Source organism: Muntiacus reevesi, chromosome 8, assembly GCF_963930625.1.
Source record: "Muntiacus reevesi chromosome 8, mMunRee1.1, whole genome shotgun sequence".
In the NCBI taxonomy this organism is placed as follows: domain Eukaryota; kingdom Metazoa; phylum Chordata; class Mammalia; order Artiodactyla; family Cervidae; genus Muntiacus; species Muntiacus reevesi.
In genome coordinates this window covers 18061752-18081264 of record NC_089256.1, presented here as the reverse complement: position 1 = coordinate 18081264, position 19513 = coordinate 18061752, and the positions used below count along the sequence as shown (strand labels likewise).

General features: G+C 40.7%; 1 protein-coding gene across 1 annotated transcript in view; it reads right to left on the bottom strand.

Annotated features, from left to right (window-relative positions):
• CPNE4 (copine 4) overlaps positions 1 to 19513 on the bottom strand; it is a 653986-nt gene that overhangs the window by 207520 nt on the left and 426953 nt on the right. Inside the window, exon 3 of the mRNA XM_065942642.1 lies at positions 15946 to 16125. Within this exon, the coding sequence (XP_065798714.1) occupies positions 15946 to 16125 (180 nt within the window). The remainder of the gene's footprint in view (positions 1 to 15945; positions 16126 to 19513) is intronic.

Below are 19513 nucleotides of genomic sequence, written 5' to 3'. Positions count from 1 at the left end.
AGAAACACCTGTTAGAAATGGATATGGAATGACAGACTGGTTCTATATTGGGAAAGGAGTATGTCAAGGCTATATACTGTCACCCTGCTTATTTAACTTATATGCAGAGCACATTATGAAAAACTTAAGAAGTCATGTTATATTTAAAGTGAATTCAATGTGCAAATCTTGAGGAGAGATAACCAAAGCTATTTTTCATCCCAAGAAGATTCCTATATTGCCTCTATCAATTTTGCACAAGACAAACAAACTAAAAAAAAAAACAAAAACAAACAAACAAAAAGAAAAAAAAAAAACCAAAAAACAAACCAGCAAGGTAAACTCCAATATGGATTTGCATTAATAGCCATTATATCATAATTTATAGTAGTTAGTGATAAGTTATTAGGTAAATATAAAAGACCCTGGGGGTCTTAGGAGCCCAAAGAGATCTGTATTCAGATTCCAGCTAGACCCCTCAGCAGCTACATGACTTTGAAGAACCTACCAAGCTTTACTGTATCAGCTTCCTCAAATGGAAGTAGAGATAATGGTAGTGTCTACCTTGCAGGGATGCTGTGCTGATCAATGAGTTGAAGTCTAGTGAGTACCCAGGCCAGTGGCTGGTAAATAAAAATGCTTCCCAGGTGGCGCTTGTGGTAAAGAACCTACCCACCAATGCAGGTAACATAAGAGATGCCTGCTCAATCCCTGGGTCCTGGGTCAGGAAGATCCCCTGGAGAAGGGCATAGTAATCCACTCCAGTATTCTTGCCTGGAGAATCCCCTGGACAGAGGAGCCTTGCAGGCTACAATTCATGGGGTTGCAAGAGTCAGACACAACTTAGTGACTAAACCACCACAGAGAAAGTTGGCTGCTATGCTTATTATTTTTATTATTTCTGACTCACTGTCCACTGTATAGGTGCATGACAGAGTGGAGGAATATGGGGATGAATGAATGAGTTTATAAGCAGTGACAGAAAATGAAAGCATCACATTAAAGTTCAGCTTGGATAATTGAGAACAAGATGGCAGAGGAGTAGGTAGACATGGAGTACATCTCTCTGCAAGGATATATCAGTAATATACTTTCAGACACAGAAGATCTTGAAGAACACCAGTTGAGAGTGGGCAGGAATATCTGACCACTGGAAAAGAATATATAGACTGATGCAAAAACTCAGTAGGATAAAGGAAGGAAGGGAAAAAAGAAGAGGAGGGTGAGCAGGACAGGATCTGCACCTGGGGCGGGAGTAGGATGGGGGAACTGAAGTAGGGGTCAGTCCCCATATCAGGGCAATTATTTGGGACAGAAGAGAAGCATTTGAGGCTGTTGGAGAGTGAAGCAGCTGATCTGTGACAGTTTGAATGGAATGAGAATCACACAGACAATCCTTGTCACAGTCCTACATACCCTGGGCATGCAAGTCCCCTAAAAAGTGCAGTTCTTGGGACCTGGAGTGTAGGGATTGAAGAGCAATCCCAGGGCAAGGGCTGCTGTTGACTACCAGGAGACTGCACGAGGGGATGTGAGGGAGGAGACTGGTGGGAAATGCCTGTGGAGGAAAATCAGGCAGCCACAGAGGCAAAGTGATACTACGGAGTCAAGTTCAGGGGGTGGAGCCACACAATAGCCACACCAGCACTGACAGCTGAACAATAAAGAAGAACCCACAGAGGGTGGTCCTTTAAGTGCCTAACTCGTGGAGCAATAGTGGAGGACCACAGGAGACCTGGGTTCGATCCCTGGGTTGGGAAGATTCCCTGGAGTAAGGAATGGCTACCCACTCCAGTATTCTTGCCTGAAGAATTCCATGGACAGAGGAGCCTGGGGTCCACGGGGTCACAAAGAGTCAAACACAACTGGATGACTAACAGTTTCACATTTGGGCTTCCCTCACAGCTCAGTTGCTAAAGAATCTGCCTGCAATACAGGAGAACTGGGTTGGAGTCCTGGGTCGAGAAGATCCCCTGGAGAAGGAAATGGCAACCCACTCCAGTATTCTTGCCTGGAGAATGGCATGGACAGAGCAGCCTGACAGGCTACAGTCCATGGGATTGCAAGGGTTGGATACAACTTAGCGACTAAACTACCACCAGTCAGCTGGCCATTTAAGTGCCTGAAGTGCCAAGCAATAGCAAAGGACCCCAGCCAGGGTAGCCATTTAAATGCCTGATGTGCCAAACAACAGAGAAGGACCAGCTAAAGAGGCCCTCTGATTGCCAGCTACCAGAGGCTATGAAAAGACTCTATAAGGCCATAGCTCCTATGGCTGAGGCAGTCAGTGTCTCTGGACATTTGGCACCACCAGGGTCCCCATGAACCAAGCAGCTGTGCTATCTCCACACTCAATCCTCACTAGGGCAGATCTGTCAGAGGCCAGGAAAAAAACCCCTAATAGCACCATATCTTCTGTGATAATAGAGGCCCTTGCCCCTGTGTACCAGGCATTGCCAGGGTCCCTGTGACCCAAGCAATCACACCACCTTCACAGTGGATTCTGACTGGGACAGAGCTGCCAGAGACTAGCAAAAAAATCCCATAAGAGCACCATATTTTCTGCTTCCCTAGCTGCCAGCTCCCTTACATACCTAGTGCTGTCATGGCCCCTGTGATCTAAGCAGCTGTGCCACTTCCACACCTGGTCCTCACTGGGGCATGCCCAAGTCCTCCAGGGCAACCTCAGGAGCAAATCCCTGTGGATGACTCATATACAGAGGCGGATATAAAAACACAATTGAAACTCAGGGGCGGTGTGGCTAAGAAAGAGGACCCAAAACTTTCCCACCAGCTATACAAGCTGCAGATTAAATCCACATGATCAACTAGGCAGAGTGTCTATGGAATATGTAAAAGGACAATGAGAGTTCCCACATAAGAAAACTCACTAGCTCTGGCAGCTGTGGACACTGGAGGCAAGAACATGCAGAAATAAGACCAGATTAGAGTTTGAGCTGCCCCCACAGCAGGTCTGAGGCCAGTGCAGCACTGGATGGCATCCTAGGGAGGTGAGGTAGAAAGTGACTCAAAGCAAGGGAAAGGACTCTGACAGCTGAGATCCAAGAAAAACAGTTTATTATTATTCTTATGTTTTGACTTGTTCTGTAGCTGCTTCTGGATTTTCTTCTTTTTCTTTCTTTTTCCCCCCTCTGTGACTGTATTTGTTGATTTTATTAGTACTATTAAATCTATTTAAGCTTTGGAAATTTTTTTATATTACAATTTTTATTTCCTTTATTTGCTTCTGCCTCTATATTGGCTTTTTGTGGTTCTGTGGGGTTTTTTCCTTTAAAAAATGTATTTTTTAAAATATTTATTCTTTTGTTTACTTTTCTTATTGATCTTTACTGCTGCAGTTATTCTTTAATATATATAAACCTTTTTTTATCTACCTCTATTTAATCTTGATTTTCTATTCTTTCTTTTCTTCCTTTTTCTCACTATGTTTATTAGTTTGTTTTGTTTTTGCTGCTTTTCCTCCAGTTGGTACCTTGCTTTGGTTTTGCTTTCCTGTGTGTTTTAGTTAGTTTTGTTTTTAACTGATTGATATCATTTTTAGTTTCTTTTGTTTGCTGGGTCAATCTCTTGTACTTTATTCTTTTGGGATGTTTTGGTTTTGTTTATGTGTGTACATGTGTGTGTATATTCTATTATTTTTGTTATTATTTGCTTGATTTTGTATTTGCCATTTGTCTAGGGTTCATTTTTGTTTCTTGTTTTTTTTTTTCTTTTTTCTGTGTGTGTTTTAATCCCCTTTAATGCCATAACAAACCACTTGTGGAATCTCAGTTCCCCAGCCAGAGTTTAGGCTGTGAGCCCTTGGAGTAGGCGTTTTGATGCAAAACCTTAGGCTGACAGAGAACTTCTAAACACAGGGAGTTTTAATAAGAGAGAACTCCCCAAAAGGCCTCCACCTGTATGCAAGACCAGGACCACCCAACTGCCCAATGAAAGATGCCTCACCTAAACAATAAACAAGGAAAAAACACAAACCAATCATCAGCAGGCAGGGTTACCACCTCACACAGCCCTGCACATCAGAGGGGGAGAAAATACCCACCACCTCCTCCCACAAGCACAAGTCACACCCAACACATAGCCTACACAAACCACTGAGCCAAACCTACCCACCGAGAGCAGAAACCAAAAGGAAGAAGGAATTTGACCTTGAACCCTGGGAAAAGGAGACCTCAAACACAATAAGATAAAAAAAGAAAACAAAAGGCAGAAAAATATTGTGAAAATGAAGGGACAAGCTAGAAACACACAAGACCAAATAAACAAAGAGGAAATAGGCAAACTACCTGAAAAAGAATTCAGAATAATGATAGTAAAGATGATCCAAAACCTCAAAAATAGAATGGAGAAAATGCAAGAATCAATTAACACATTTAACAAGGACTCAGAATAAATAAAGTATAAACAGAGATGAACAACACAATTACTGAAATTAAAAATACTCTGGAAGGAATCAATAGCAGAATATACAAGGCAGAAGAATCCATAAGTGGGCCAGAAGACAGAATGGTGGAAATAACTGCTGAAGAGCAGAATAAAGGAAAAAGAATGAAAAGGACTGAGGATAGCCTCAGAGACCCCTGGGACAATATTAAATTCACCAACATTCAAATTACATGGGTCCCAGAAGAAGAGAAAAAGAAAGGGTCTGAGAGAAATGTTGAAGAGAGTATAATTAAAAATTTTCCCAACATGGGAAAGGAAATGATTAATCAAGTCCAAGAAGTGCAGAGAGTCCCATACAGGATAAATTCAAGTAGAAACATGCCAAGATACATACTAATCAAACTAACAAAGATTAAACACAAAGAAAGACTATTAAAAGCAGCAAGGGAAAAGCAACAAGTAACATACAAAGGAAACCCCATATGATTAACAAAGGGTCTTTCAGCAAAAACTCTGCAAGCCAGAAGGGAACGACAGGATATACTTAAAGTAGTAAAAGTGAAAAATCTACAACCAAGATTACTCTACCCAGTAAGGATTTCATTCAAAATTGATGGAGAAATCAAAAACTTTATAGGCAAGCAAAAGTGAATTTAGTACCACCAAACTGCTTGACAACAGATACTAAAGAGATTTATATGGACAGGAAACACAAGAGAAGGAAAATACCTACAAAAACAAACCCTAAACAACTAAGAAAATGGCAACAGGAATACAAATATCAATAATTACTTTAAATGTAAATGGTTTAAATGCTCCAGTCAAAAGACACAGACTGCCTGAATGGATACAAAAATAAGACCCATATATACGCTATCTATGAGACCCACTTCAGACCTAGAGACACGTACAGACTGAAAGTGAGAGGATGGAAGAAAACATTTCATGCAAATGGAAATCAAAAGAAAGTCAGAGTAACCATCCTCTTATCAGACAAAATAGGCCTTAAAATAAAGAGTATTACAAGAGATAAGGAAGGACACTACATAATGATCAAGGGATCAATCCAAGAGGAAGACATAACAACTGTAATCATCTATGCACCCAACATAGGAGTACCTCAATGCATAAGATAAACACTAACAGAATAAAAGAAGAAATTTACAGTAACACAATAAAGGTAGTGGACTTTAACACCCCACTTACACCAATGGACAAATCACCAAAACAGAAAATTAGTAAGGAAAAACTAGTCTTAAACGACACATTATATCAAAAGGATCTAATTGATATCTTCAGGACATTCCATCCAAATACAAAAGAATATGCTTTCTTCTCAAATACACATGGAACATTCTCCAGGATAGACCATATCACATATCAAACCTCAGTAAATCTAAGAAAATTAATCATATGAAGCATCATTTCTGACCAAAATGCTATGACACTAGATATAAATTACAGGGGGAAAAAAAACTGTAAAAAACACAAACAAACAGAGATTAAATAATATATTTCTAAATAACAAACAGGTTACTAAAGAAGTCAAAAGGGAAATAAAAAATTCCTAGAAACAAATGACAATAAAAGCATGACAACTCAAAAGCTATGGGGAGCAGCAAAAGCAGTTCTAAGAGTAAAGTTTATAGTGATACAACTATACTGCAAGAAACAAGAAAAACATCAAACATACAAACTAACTTTACATCTAAAACAAGTGAAAGAAGAAGGACATGAATCCCTAAAGTTAGTAGAAGAAAAAAAAATCATAAAGCTCAGAGTGGAAATAGTAAAGATTAATAAAACTAAAAGCTGGTTCTTTGAGAATATAAACAAAATTGAGAAACCATTAGCCAGACTCATCAAGAAAAAAGGGAGAAGAATCAAATCAACAAAATTATAAACAAAAGGGAGAGGTTACAACAGACAATGCAGAAATACAAAGGATCATTAGAGACTATTACAAACAACTACATGCCAATAAAATGGAAAACCTGGAAGAAATAGACAGATACTTAGAAAACTTCAAACTTCCAAGACTGATCCAGGAAGAAAGAGAAATCATGAACAAGCCAACTACAAGCATTGAAATTGAAACTATGATAAAAAAAAAATTCCCAAAAAACAAAAACCCAGGGCCACATGGCTTTAAAGCTGAATTCTGCCATACATTTAGAGAAAAGCTGATTTCTATTCTTCTAAAACTCTTGCAAAAAATTTCAGAGGAAGAAACACTTCTAAACTCGTTCTGTGAGGCCACTATCACCCTGATACAAAAACCAGAGAGAGACAAGGCACAAAAAAGAAAATTATAGGCCAAAATAACTGATGAAAATAGATGCAAAAATCCTCAACAAAATCCTAGCAAACAGAATTCAACAACACATTAAAAAGATCATACACCATGGTCAAGTTGAGCTTAGCCCAGGGATGCAAGGGTTCTTCAGTATATACAAATCAATCAATATGATACACCATATTAATGAGTTGGAAGATAAAAACCATATGATCATTTCAATAGATGCAGAAAAAGTGTTTGACAAAATTCAGTACCAATTTATGATAAAAACTCTTAAAAAATGGGCATAGAAGGAACCTACCTTAACTAATACAGGCCATATGTGATAAAACCACATCAAACATTATTCTCAATGCTGAAAAACTTAAGGCATTCCCTGTAACATCAGGAACAAAAAAAGTGCATCCACTCTCACCACGATTACTCAACAAAGTTTTGAAAGTCCTAGCCACCGCATTTAGAGAAGAAAAAGAAATAAAAGGAAATCAGATTGGAAACGAAGAAATAAAACTCTGTTTGCATATACATGATAATATACATAGAAAACCATAAATATATTATCAGAAAATAACTAGAGCTAATCAGTAAATTCAGCACAGTTGAGGGTACAAAATCAATACATAGAAATCACTTGCATTCCTATGCACTAACAATGAAAAAGCAGAAAGAGAAACTAAGGATTCAATCTCATTTACCATTGCAATAAAAAGAACAAAATGCCTAGGAATAAACCTACCTAAGGAGACAAAAGAGCTGTATACAGAAAATTATAAAACACTGATAAAAAAATCAAAGACAACATAACCAAATGGAGAGATATCCCATGTTCCTGGGTTGGAAGAATCAATGTTGTGAAAATGACTATACTACCTAATGCAATCTACAGGTTCAGTGTGATGTCTGTCAAATTACCCATGATATTTCCCACAGAACTAGAACAAAAACTCTCACATTTCATAAGGAAGCATATAAGACCATAAAGAGCCAAAGTAATCTTGAGAAAGAAGAATGGAGCTGGAGGAATCAACCTTCCTGACTTCAGACTACACTACAGATATACAGTCATCAAGACAGTAAGTTAATGGCATAAAAACAGAAACATAGACCAGTGGAATAAGATAGAAAGACCAGAGATAAATTCACACACCTATGGGTACCTTAATTTTGACAAAGTGGGGCAAAGATATCAAGTCTCCTCAAGAAGTGCTGCTGGGAAAACTGGAAAGCTACATGTAAAAGAATGAAATCAGAACACTTCCTAACACCATATACAAAGATAATCTCAAAATGGATTAAAGGCCTAAATGTAAGACCAGAAACTATAAAACTAGGAAAACATTGTTAGTGCATAGGAATGCAAGTTATTTCTGTGTAGGACAACATAGGCAGAATACTCTATGACATAAATCACAGCAAGACCCTCTATGACTCACCTCCTAGAGCAATGGAAATAAAAATAAAAACAAACAAGTGGGACTTAATTAAACTTAAAAGTTTTTGCACAGCAAAGGAAACTATTAACAAGGTAAAAAGACAGTCCTTGGAATGTGAGAAAATGATAGCAAATGAAACAACTGACAAAGGATTAATTTCCAAAATATACAAGCAGTTCATACAACTCAATACCAGAGAAACAAAGAAACAATCAAAAAGCAGGCAAAAGACCTAAGCAGACATTTCTCCAAGAAAGACATACAGATGGCTAACAAACACATGAAAAGATGCTCAACTTTGCTCATGAGAAATGCAAATCAAACTACACTGGATATCACCTCACACCAGTTAGAATGACCATCATAAAAAGTCTCCAAACATTAAATGCTGGAGAGGGTGTGGAGAAAAGGGAACCCTCTGTACTGTTGGTGGGAATATAAACTGATACAGCCACTATGAAAGACAAATGGAGATTCCTTAAAAAATGAGGAATAAAACCAGCACATGACCCAGTAATCTCACTACTAGGCTTATACCCTCAGGAAACCAAAACTGTAAAAGGCACATGTACCCCAATGTTTATTGCAGCACAATTAACAATGGTAGAACACGGAGGTAGCCTAGATGTCCATCGGCAGATGAATGGATGAAGAAGCTGTGGTATATATATATAACACACACACACACACACACACACACATACATATATAATGGAATATTTCTCAGCCATAAAATGGAACACATTTGAGTCAGTTCTAATCAGATGGATGAACCTACAGCCTCTTATACAGAATGAAGTAAGTAAAAAAGAGAAAAATATTGTATGTTAACGCATATGTGTGGAATCTAGAAATGAACCTATTTGTATTGTATAAATGGAGGCACAGACAATGAGAATAGACATATGGACAGGGTTGGGAGGAGGAGAGAGTGGGTGGGATAATGGCGTGAGTAACATGGAAACATATACATTACCATATGTAAAACAGACAGCCAATGGGAATTTGCTGAATGACTCAGGGAATTCAAACCTGTGCTCTGTAACAACCTAGAGGGGTGGGATGGGGAGTGAAGTGAAAGGCAGGTTCAGAAGGAGGGGGCATAGATATACATATGGCTAATTCATCTTGACGTTTGGCAGAAACCAACACAATGTTGAAAGCCATTATATTTCAATTAAGAATAAATACATTTATATAAAATAATAAAGAAATAAAGTAAAATAAAAAAGAAGGTTGGCTTGCTGTTCGAGATGATAAGGGGTCGAGTTTCTCCCTAGCATGCCCTCTGGTGGGTGCAGCAGGAGCAGGGTTTAGTTTCTGGTCTTCTTTCAGCCAACAGCAACCCAAGGAAGGTCTCCACACTGACACAGAAGGCATACACAGCTTTCTGAACACCCTGCATCTATGATTCACCCTCTCCATTCATCTGCTGAGAACACACAGTTCTGCCTTGACTGCTTTTAGAGGACATGAAGCCTCATCTGGCACCACCACTCACTGGGTACTTGCACTGCTGGTACCCAATGTTATGGCCAATGCCAGTTTCTAGCATGCTGAGGGCTGCTATTTTCCCTTCCCAAATACCATAAGCCCTGCTGATTCACATGGCAGAATGGAAATGTGACAAATTTAGACAGAGTAGGTACTTGAGAGGCTCTGAATGTGTGACTTTCTGGATGGGTTCTGGTAAGTCATTTTATCTTTTGTCTTGGGCTTCAGTTGTGGAAGACAGGATCAGGAACATATGTCCCAAATTATTTCAGAGAAACTATTTTTTTACTAAAAGTAGCATGATAAGAGTAAATATTACACACACTGAATCTTTAACTATATAAATTATGCAACAATCTTAAGGCAAAATTATAAGTTCAGTTTTACTAATTGCCCAGGACATGGGTTCTATCATAATGTTTTCACTTTTTTTTTCCTTCCACATTTACTCCTGAAACAATGTTGGTCCTTACCAGTGTCCATAGTGGTATCTCCTTAACAACAGGTTTCAGATGCTGAAAGCCAGGGACGCTGCTTAGCACCTTATATGTATTTTTTTCATTTGATCTTCACACTCTTTCTTGAGGTCAGAACTATTATAATCACTGTGCAAATGAAGAGACTGAGGTTTAAATGGCTGCAGGAGTTTGCCTCTGGACATACAACTGAGCATGGCTGAGCTGGGATCTGACACTAGTCTACTCAGCTCCGTGGTGCAGCATCATGAAACTGCAACTTGGGCCCCCACCACACTGTTCCTACAGCTCCCATGTCCACCATTCCCTGCCCAACTAAGCAGTGCAAGGAAAAGGAATCTTCTCTCACTGCTGAAGTTACAAAGAAGGAAAATGCTGATTTTTTTTTTTTTTTTTTTTATGCTTGATCACATTAGAGAGAATAATTTGGAAAAAGTGACAAAATTCCCATTCTCACCAAAGGGTAACAAACTGTCAAACTGTAAAGAGTGAAGGAGGTCTGCTTACCCTTTGCAGAGCTCTCATGACAAATGCATTTGTCTGTTGTGTTAGCCACTAAGTCGTGTCTGACTCTTGTGACCCCATGGACTGTAGCCTTCCAGGCTCTTCTGTCCATGGGATTCTCCAGGGAAGAATACTGGAGTGGGTTGCCATTTACTTCTCCAGGGGATCTTCCTGAACCATGAATCTAACCCAGGTCTCCTGCATTGCAGGCAAATTCTTTACCTATTGAGCTATGAGGGAAGCCCCCTTTATGTAGTATAGCAATATCAAATCTTGTTTTAATCACATGACTGTTTTACTTATCCGATTCTAAATAACCATCAAAAGAACTCTACATATAGAAAAGGATTTTGACTTTCTGCTACCAACTACCACATGTAGGGAGTCAGCTTCCAAATCTGTGTCATCATCAGATCCATGTGGTAAAGCCACCAAGTGGCAACTTCCTCTGGACTTTTCACAGACATCCTGAGCTTAAGGTGTTGGCACCACATCCTACTCCCCATCTCATTCCTCAATCTGATTCCCCTCAATGACAGCAAGTTGCTCCTACAGTAAACTTTTTCAGATGCCAGAAGACCCTGCATTCCTCACCCAGGTTCGAAAACTTGTTGGTTGTGCTCTCAGACACATTCCCCTCTGTACCTCCTCTTCTCAACTTTCATCATGACTTTCCTCCCCAACTCTTCTTTATTGTTTTAACAGCCTTCTAACTTGCTTATCTGCCTCCACATCAGTCCTCTCCCATCCACCATTTACAGGAATACCATAGTGATCTTTCCAGTACACACATTCAGTCCTGACCCTCCCCTTGTTAAAGCCCCTCAGGGCCTTTTGTGCATCCAGTCCAAGCTCTCCAAACTTTAATGAAAAGCTCATAAAAGCATGTGGTCAGCTCAGCTCACCTTCTCCTGTCTGGCCTCTTTTATCCCTTTCCCAACTCACTTGCCCATCCCACCAAGCTGATTCACTCAGAGTTCTCTGACATTCTCATACTGCTGTGCATTGATGTATACCAGTCATTTTGCCCAGAGAGTCCTTATTTCTTTTCTCTGCTGGTGAATCCCTACTCACTCTTTGAGACTCAGGTCCAGACTGAGACAATTTTCTTGTAAGACCTCCTCGATTGCCTTTAGGCAGAGGTAAGTCTTTCCCTCAGAGCCCTTGAAGCACAACTCATTATGTAGCACTTAGTAATATGCATTTTGATGATTTCTTTATTAGTCTGTATCTCCTACCTAATTATAAGCTCTTCTGGAACAGGGCCCCTGTTTTTTTCATCTTTGTGCCTGTAGCACCTAGCATGGTATTTTTTTATGCCTGGGGTCCTTCCTAAATATTTGCTGAAAAAAATGAATACATAAAAGAATTAAATTTATCATGTCAAAGTATAAGTTCATACTGATCTGAAATTTTCAAAATTAACTGATCAATAAATTTGACTTGAGCACATGATATATAAAGCATGATATTACTTTAGACCCAAAGAAGTGCTGAATGTGGCCTGCGGCCTCTGGCTCTAAAAACTTGTAATCTGGGGATGGACCAGGTAACTATAACAAAAAGTGCTAATTAAGAGAGAAATTATTTTAGTGAACTGATAAAAAGAAACTTCTCAGTGCAATGTAGAATGATTTACATGAATGAAATAAAGTTGGGTTATAGGAGTTTGGAGTTTAAAGAGATCACTATGGTCTGGGAAAGGGGTTCTGTGGAACATAATTCAATATATTAGACTTCACTTTGCAAGCGGCAAAATGAATTAGCCTATAGTGGTTCAAACAGCAAAGAGAAGATAATGGTTGAAATTTTGAGGACAGGCTGGCTTCAGACAGACTCTATCTAGGATGCAAAGAACACCATTCAGTTTCTCTCTTTTTCTCCAACAGCACCTACATTTTTCTTTTGCAGGGTCCATTTCCACCTCACAACCCTACCTTTTCTTTCTTATAAGGCTCCGGCCAATATATATTTACATCTCATTATGCCTGATGAGTTACATAGCTTCCCTGAATCAATCACGGTTGCCACAAAATTGAGACATTCTGATTGGTTTAAGTCAGTGGCATCCCAAAGTGTTGGCCAGGTCAATAGCACCAATCACATGGCTGATATTATGAGAGGGTGGTTGTTTAAAAATATACAGGATACCCAGTCAGGCCAGCAAATCACCAGGGGGTGCAGTAGTATGGCTCAGGAAGCATGGCTGACTTGCTGCTCATGTCTTTTTTTCCTCCTAAGCCACCATGTCAACAAAATTTCTCACAACATGCAGCCTCCCTGCATTATCCTTTCCTAAATCATGGCAGAAGAAAGAGCTTTGAATTAAAGATAAAGAGCTCTTGACTTCTGGTCTTGGCTCTGTCAAGGCATGGAATCTTTCTGATTCTTAGTTTTCTCAACTCAGATGCAAACTAGCATATATAAGATAGATAAAGAACAAGGCCCTATTGTATATCACAGGGAACTATATTCAACACCTTGTGATAAACCAGAATGGAAAAGAATATGAAAAAGAATGTATATACATGTACAGCTGAGTCCCTTTGCCATACAGCAGAAATTAACACAACATTGTAACTCAACTATACTTCAAAAAAAAATTTTTTTTTTTTTTAAAGCCAAGAGAAATGATCAGTTTGAAAGCCCTTTCAAAAGCATCACAGTATACTTAGGAAGGACTATTGGTAATTCACTTTAAGTGCTCAGGTCTACATATGTCTCATCTCGACAGATTAAGAAGATTGCGTGAATGAACCCCTCAGTTTCTCTGTTTCTCCCACTCTAGGCCCTCTGGCCATTTCTCCATATCAACCCTGATGCTTTTCACTTGAGTAATGGGAAACCTCATCCCAAAGGGCTTTGACAGCAGGACACCTTATTCCCTCCTGAGAAGTCCACAAGAAGGTGGGTTCCAGGGATGTTCTCCATCATATATTACATAATCATCATTGTATATCTCTCTCGTTACTTTTGGAAAGAGTCAAGAGCACGTAGTTCTTGATAGGTACAGTGCACTAAAAGTAGGCAATGAATGAATGAATGAATAGTGGATTTGAGGTGAAATTCTGTAATGTATAAATAAACTTCAGTTCAGTTCAGTTCAGTTACTCAGTTGTGTCTGACTCTTTGCGACACCATGAACCACAGCACGCCAGGCCTCCTCGTCCATCACCAACTCCCGGAGTCCACCCAAACCCATGTCCATTGAGTCACTGATGCCAACCAACCATCTCATCCTCTGTCATCCCCTTCTCTTCCTGCCCTAAATCTTTCCCAGCACCAGGGTCTTTTCCAATAAGTCAGCTCTTTGCATCAGGTGGCCAAAGTATTGGAGTTTCAGCTTCAACATCAGCCCTTCCAACTTAAGTAAACTTAAATAAATAATAAATAAACTTAAAAGGTGATTAAAATGGCATTTTGCAGATATAAAGGAACCATTTTAAGATTCTCACTTAGCAATGAGCATCCCACCTATGCATAAAAGTTATATGCTATCCTAAGAAGTAACTGTAGATCCACTAAGTCACGTGAATAAAAGATCTTGTTTATCCAAAGCTTTCACAATTTTGTCTGTGTGAATGATCCTCAAAACTACCTCTTTTGTAAGGCTTATCTTCCCATGTCCAAACAGTTCTTGACCCTCTACCTCATGCCAGGCAGTGTGCCAGGGGCCAGGGACATTGTCTTTGCCTTCAAACAGCTCACAACTAGTTGGGGATAAAGATGTAAAACAAATAATTACACAAATAAATCACAGCCATTCTTAGGGAGAAGCACAGAAGAGGAAGCAAACATTGACAGGATCGTATCAAGCAGACAAGAGTTCAGAGAAGGCTTCCAGAAAGAAGTGACATTTCCACTGAATTTGGGAAGGGAGCATGAGTGTGAGCAGGGAAAGGAAGCACATTCTGAGCAGATGGGAACACTGCATACAGTCTGGATTCAGGAAGGAGTTTGGCATATGCTGCAGAGTATCTTTGCTTGGATTTACCAAAAAACTGACTCTGAGACTGAAAGTCAAAGAAGGTGAAGGAAGCACCACAGTGGAGTAGAGAAGTGAGGCAGGAAGAGGAGTGCAGCTTTCTAGTCCAACCCTCACATCCATACATGAACACTGGAAAAACCATAGCTTTGACTAGATGGACCTTTGCTGGCATAGTAATCTCTCTGCTTTTTAATATGCTGTCTAGGTTGGTCATAACTTTTCTTCCAAGGAGCAAGTGTGTTTTAATCTCATGGCTGCAGTAAACATCTGCAGTGATACTGGAGAACCCCCCCCCCCCCCCCCAAATAAAGTCTGTCACTGTTTCCATTGTTTCCCCACCTATTTGCCATGAAGTGATGGGACTGGATGCCATGATCTTAAGTTTTCTGAATGTTGAGTTTTAAGACAACTTAAACTCTTTCTTACTAGTCCCTAAACAAGATCCTTACCTCTACATAGGATTAATGCAGGTTTTGTGAGGCTTGAGGCTTATATAATTTGGAATCTTTCTTTGTGGAAAAAGTACAACACTACAAATAAAAACATGATATAGAACTTTGGAAGTGTCTACATAAGTGAAGTTCTCTGAATTTTAAGCTGCACTAGTTTCCCAGTAAATCAGCCTCTGACCTTGATTAAGGGTGGCTGGTCCTCTCAACCCTTAGCTCTGCATGGTTGCTATGACCTCTATGCCTTGTTTGCATTGCCTTTTTACCTGAAGACATCCCTCCTCCTTCTTCAACCCCTGGACCATATTTTTTCAAAGTTTGGTTCCACAATGCCTTTTGTCATTCTCCCCAGCAGAAAGCTCTCCCTTCCCTGCAGGCCCATAACCGTATATAGCTCCCAGGATGAGTTCTCATGAGAGCTTAGAGCACATCATGAGTGGCTCAGTTTGAGGGGCATGCACTGAGCCTTCTCCAATTAGTCTTGAGCACAGGGACTATTTCCACTTAGATCCCACCTCAGCACTTATTCGAGTTCTGGGTACAGCAAGAAGGAAGGGAAAAAGGAAAGGAAGATTATGATGTATCAGGATAAGGCAATAGCAGACATACAACTGGAGCAGAGCAGGTGCTCCATAAATAGTTGTTAAATAAATGATTGACAGAATGAAGGAATTCAGAAACAAAAATGATTAACTGTGCAAAATAAGTGACACCTGACATATCTGCAACCATCATCCACATGAAAGTGTAACACTGAATATAATGGACATGGCAGTGCATGTCACACAATGCTACCTGTTAAAGGAAATAAATCAACAGGAGAAAGAAAGCAAAGACTGAATGAGGGGAGAGGGGAAAAAAGGAGGGTGAAAGGCCCTCAGAAGGCTAAAGGGGAGGGAGGGTGTCACGGACCCACCTGGCCAAGCGTGCACTCCATGCTGCCCAGAAAGTCGGCCTCCTTCAGCCCATTGTGGGTGCTGCTGATGTCATGGACCTCAAACCGCAGGCGCTGCACCTCCTCGAAGTAAAAGTCCACTGTGAACAGTTTTGAATAGACTGGGTTGATGCAGGTGCGAATCACCTCTGTTCTGTCAACCTGCGGGACAGAGGAAGAGAAAACCCATCAGGGGATCAAGGCCTTGTATTGTTATCCTTCAGGAAGCTTCATTTTATGGTGCTCTGTCTCCTTCCAAACTGTCAGTGCCCTCCACCAAGTCACCAGGGTGAGCAGTCTGGACATCTTCAAGGATACACCTTCTGAGAATGAGTCATGGTTCGAGGAGGAAAATCACAGAATCATCTGAGCTTTATGTCTAAGGGGTTTAGAGCACCTTGTATTGTTAAGTAATAGGGCAAGAAGATGGATTGATTATTAGGGGCCACCTGGAGCCTCAGGAAAAAGTCTGAGGGCATGTTTTGGTTCAGGAGGAAAAAAATTCACACTCAATTCCTGATGTCTTAGGGGCACAGTTGGGCAAATAACCTCATAGATGTGCCTTTTAGCCAACCCTCTTCTAGCGTTAGAGTCATATGAATCCCGGTGTCATATTGATTCCTGTGGTCTCAAGTGTGCCTCTTATTGGGTTTACACACGTTGACTCAGTAGTTCAGTCCCTCTGTCCCAGTCCCCTCATCAACCAGTGAGGGCTAGAGGATTAGGGCAGTGGTCCCCATTCTGTCACCAGGGACTGGTTTCCTGGAAGACAATTTTTCCACAGACCAGGGTAAGGGGGAGGGGGCTTGGGGATGATTCAGATACATTACATTTACTGTGCATTCTACTTCTATTATTATTATATTGTGATATATGATGAAATAAACATACAACTCACTATAATGCAGAATACGTGGGAGCCCTGAGTTTCTTTTCCTGCAATTAGACAGTCCCATCTAGGGGGATGTGAGCAATGGAGAGTAGTGGTAAGTATGGATGAAACTTTGCTCACTTACCTGCCATTCACCTCCTGTGTGGCTCAGTTCTTTACATGCCATGGGCTGGTACCAGTTCATGGCCTGGGTATTGGGGACCTCTATATTAGAGGTTGAAAGACCCTTAGTCTCTAATGTTCCAGGAGTGAAGATTTCCCCAACCTTATGAGATAATAACTCTCATTTCTCTCTCACTCTCTGCCCCACTCTGTGCCCTAGGAGACTGACTGGCCTCTATGGATTCCTGGGTTCCCTGGACCTCTGGGTGTCAGAGGAGGGAGGAAGCCTGAGGGGGACTTGGCAGGAGATCAGAAGGACATGGGCAGTGTCTCTGCACCTCTCTACACAGTCTGCTAGCAACTCCGTTCCATAGAGGGAGCTACCACCAGGATCTGGTGACACGGACCTGACCTTCAGATCAAGGGGTGGTGATGGCTTTCTGCAGCTGCCACAGCATCCTTGGTTGACTCCCTTATCCCATGCCCATGCAAAGAGTTTCTGTGTGAAGGGTTCAGCCTTTTGAGGGAAACTCTGGGAATGTCAATAGGTTACTCTGCTCTCTGCTAGTACCCCAACCACTAAAGTTTAACTCTTCCACATCTGTCCCAAACGAGAATACCCAACACCACTTATATTCTGTAAAGTCTTAGAAGACCAAGTTACAGATAACCCAAGATCCTACAGTAGTTCTCAACTGGAGATATCCATCACTCACATTTCATAGGTCAATTGGACCTTACAAGTACTCTCAGATTTCAAACAGAAACATCATTTTGTGAATGAAAAATATTGTCTGTCATACCAGCAAACAAAGGATGTTGCAGCCACCAAGCCATCACAATACAGTCACCCTGATGGTGAGCCCTGAGGGAACTCAGGATGGAGAAAAATGGACTGCCAGCTGCCAAGCCTTCAGCCACTGCAGCAGCCCCATGGGGTACCCTGAGGGGACTCAGGATGGAGAGAAGCAGTGTTCTGGCCCCAGGTAGCTGAAGTGTATATCAAAGGAGTGGCTTCAGTGAGCCCCGACTGTTGCATCTTCCCATACATAGGAAAGTGCTAAATTTCATTAGCTTGAGATAGCTGTTTTTCTTTAATTAATAGTTATCTTTTGATGTTCCCACTACCTGGTCTTTGTTGCAAAAACTCCTGTATATACTGGCTCCTCACGTTGCTTCTTGGGAGCAGTTTCTCAGAGTTATTTGAGATGTTATTTCTCAGGTTTGAAGTGCTCAGAATGTCCTCTGAATAAAACATAATTCTCAACATTTATGTTGTGCAATTTTTTTCAGTTGACAGTTTATTGGATACTTCCCAAGAGTCATTCATTAGCACCAACTGTGAAAACACCTCCCCACTTTCATTACAGTTCAAAGAGAGTTTCTCAACAAAATGAGGGAAGTCATTTTTGACCATATCATGCAGGTACATGTTATCCAGCAAAGAAAAAATATGATACACTCTTGATCTTGGGGTTTGATCCCTGGCCCCATTTCTTCCTATGCAGGGCCCTGTGTGAGATAGGGCTACCCTGTAAGGAGTACCTTCTGCTATTTCTGGTGGGATGGATGATCCTGGTTGTGAGGAGAAGGAGAATATGGTTCTTTTACATCCTGCTGCAAGAGACAGAAAACCAAACCTCAATCCACTGCCGATTAGGATTCAACAACAAGCTACTGTTCGGACCAATGGTTATTTGATTCTTTCCATGAAGAGTCAGCTATTTGAGCTTAATTTATATTCTTTAAAATGTTCATTATAGGAGGTAGAATTGTATATGTTATTGACTGATTATGTGTGTACAAGATTTATTATATTGGTATACTTTTCTTGTTGTTATTAAGAGATTGTACTTTTGAATAATAGTAAGAATAAGAGGCCTATAAGTTCACAGTGACCTGGAGGTGTTTCATTCATTCCACTTAAAAGTAGTTTTCAGCCTCTCCTTTGGCGTCGGCCTGCCCTTGTGCCTTGCTGCTGCTGCTGCTGCTAAGTCACTTCAGTCGTGTTCGACTCTGTGTGACCCCACAGACGGCAGCCCACCATGCACCCCAATCCCTGTGATTTCCTTCTCCAATGCATGAAAGTGAAAAGTGAAAGAGAAGTCACTCAGTCATGTCTGACCCTCAGCGACCCCATGGACTGCAGCCTTCTAGGCTCCTCTATCCATGGGATTTTCCAGGCAAGAGTACTGGAGTAGGGTGCTATTGCCTTCTCCTCTTGTGCCCTGAGTTTTTCCTAATAAAACTGAGCTGCAACCCAGCTGTAAAACTGGTCTGCCATTTCAAATCTTTCCTGTGGTGAGACAGAATCAGGAAATTACCCACTCCTCCGACATATATGGTGCCATTTCTCGGATCTAATCTGTCTGAAACAACCTTGGCTCGGCCTCTGTGAAGCAGAGGCCAAGCACAGCAGAAGCCCAACTTAGTGAAATCTCACGCAGTGGAAGCTGAACACAAAGAAAACATAGTCCAGTGGAAATAACAAGAAGCCCAGAAGGCTGAAGACCAGGACAGCAAAAACAAACTGGGCAGAAAGCTCATGCAACTCAG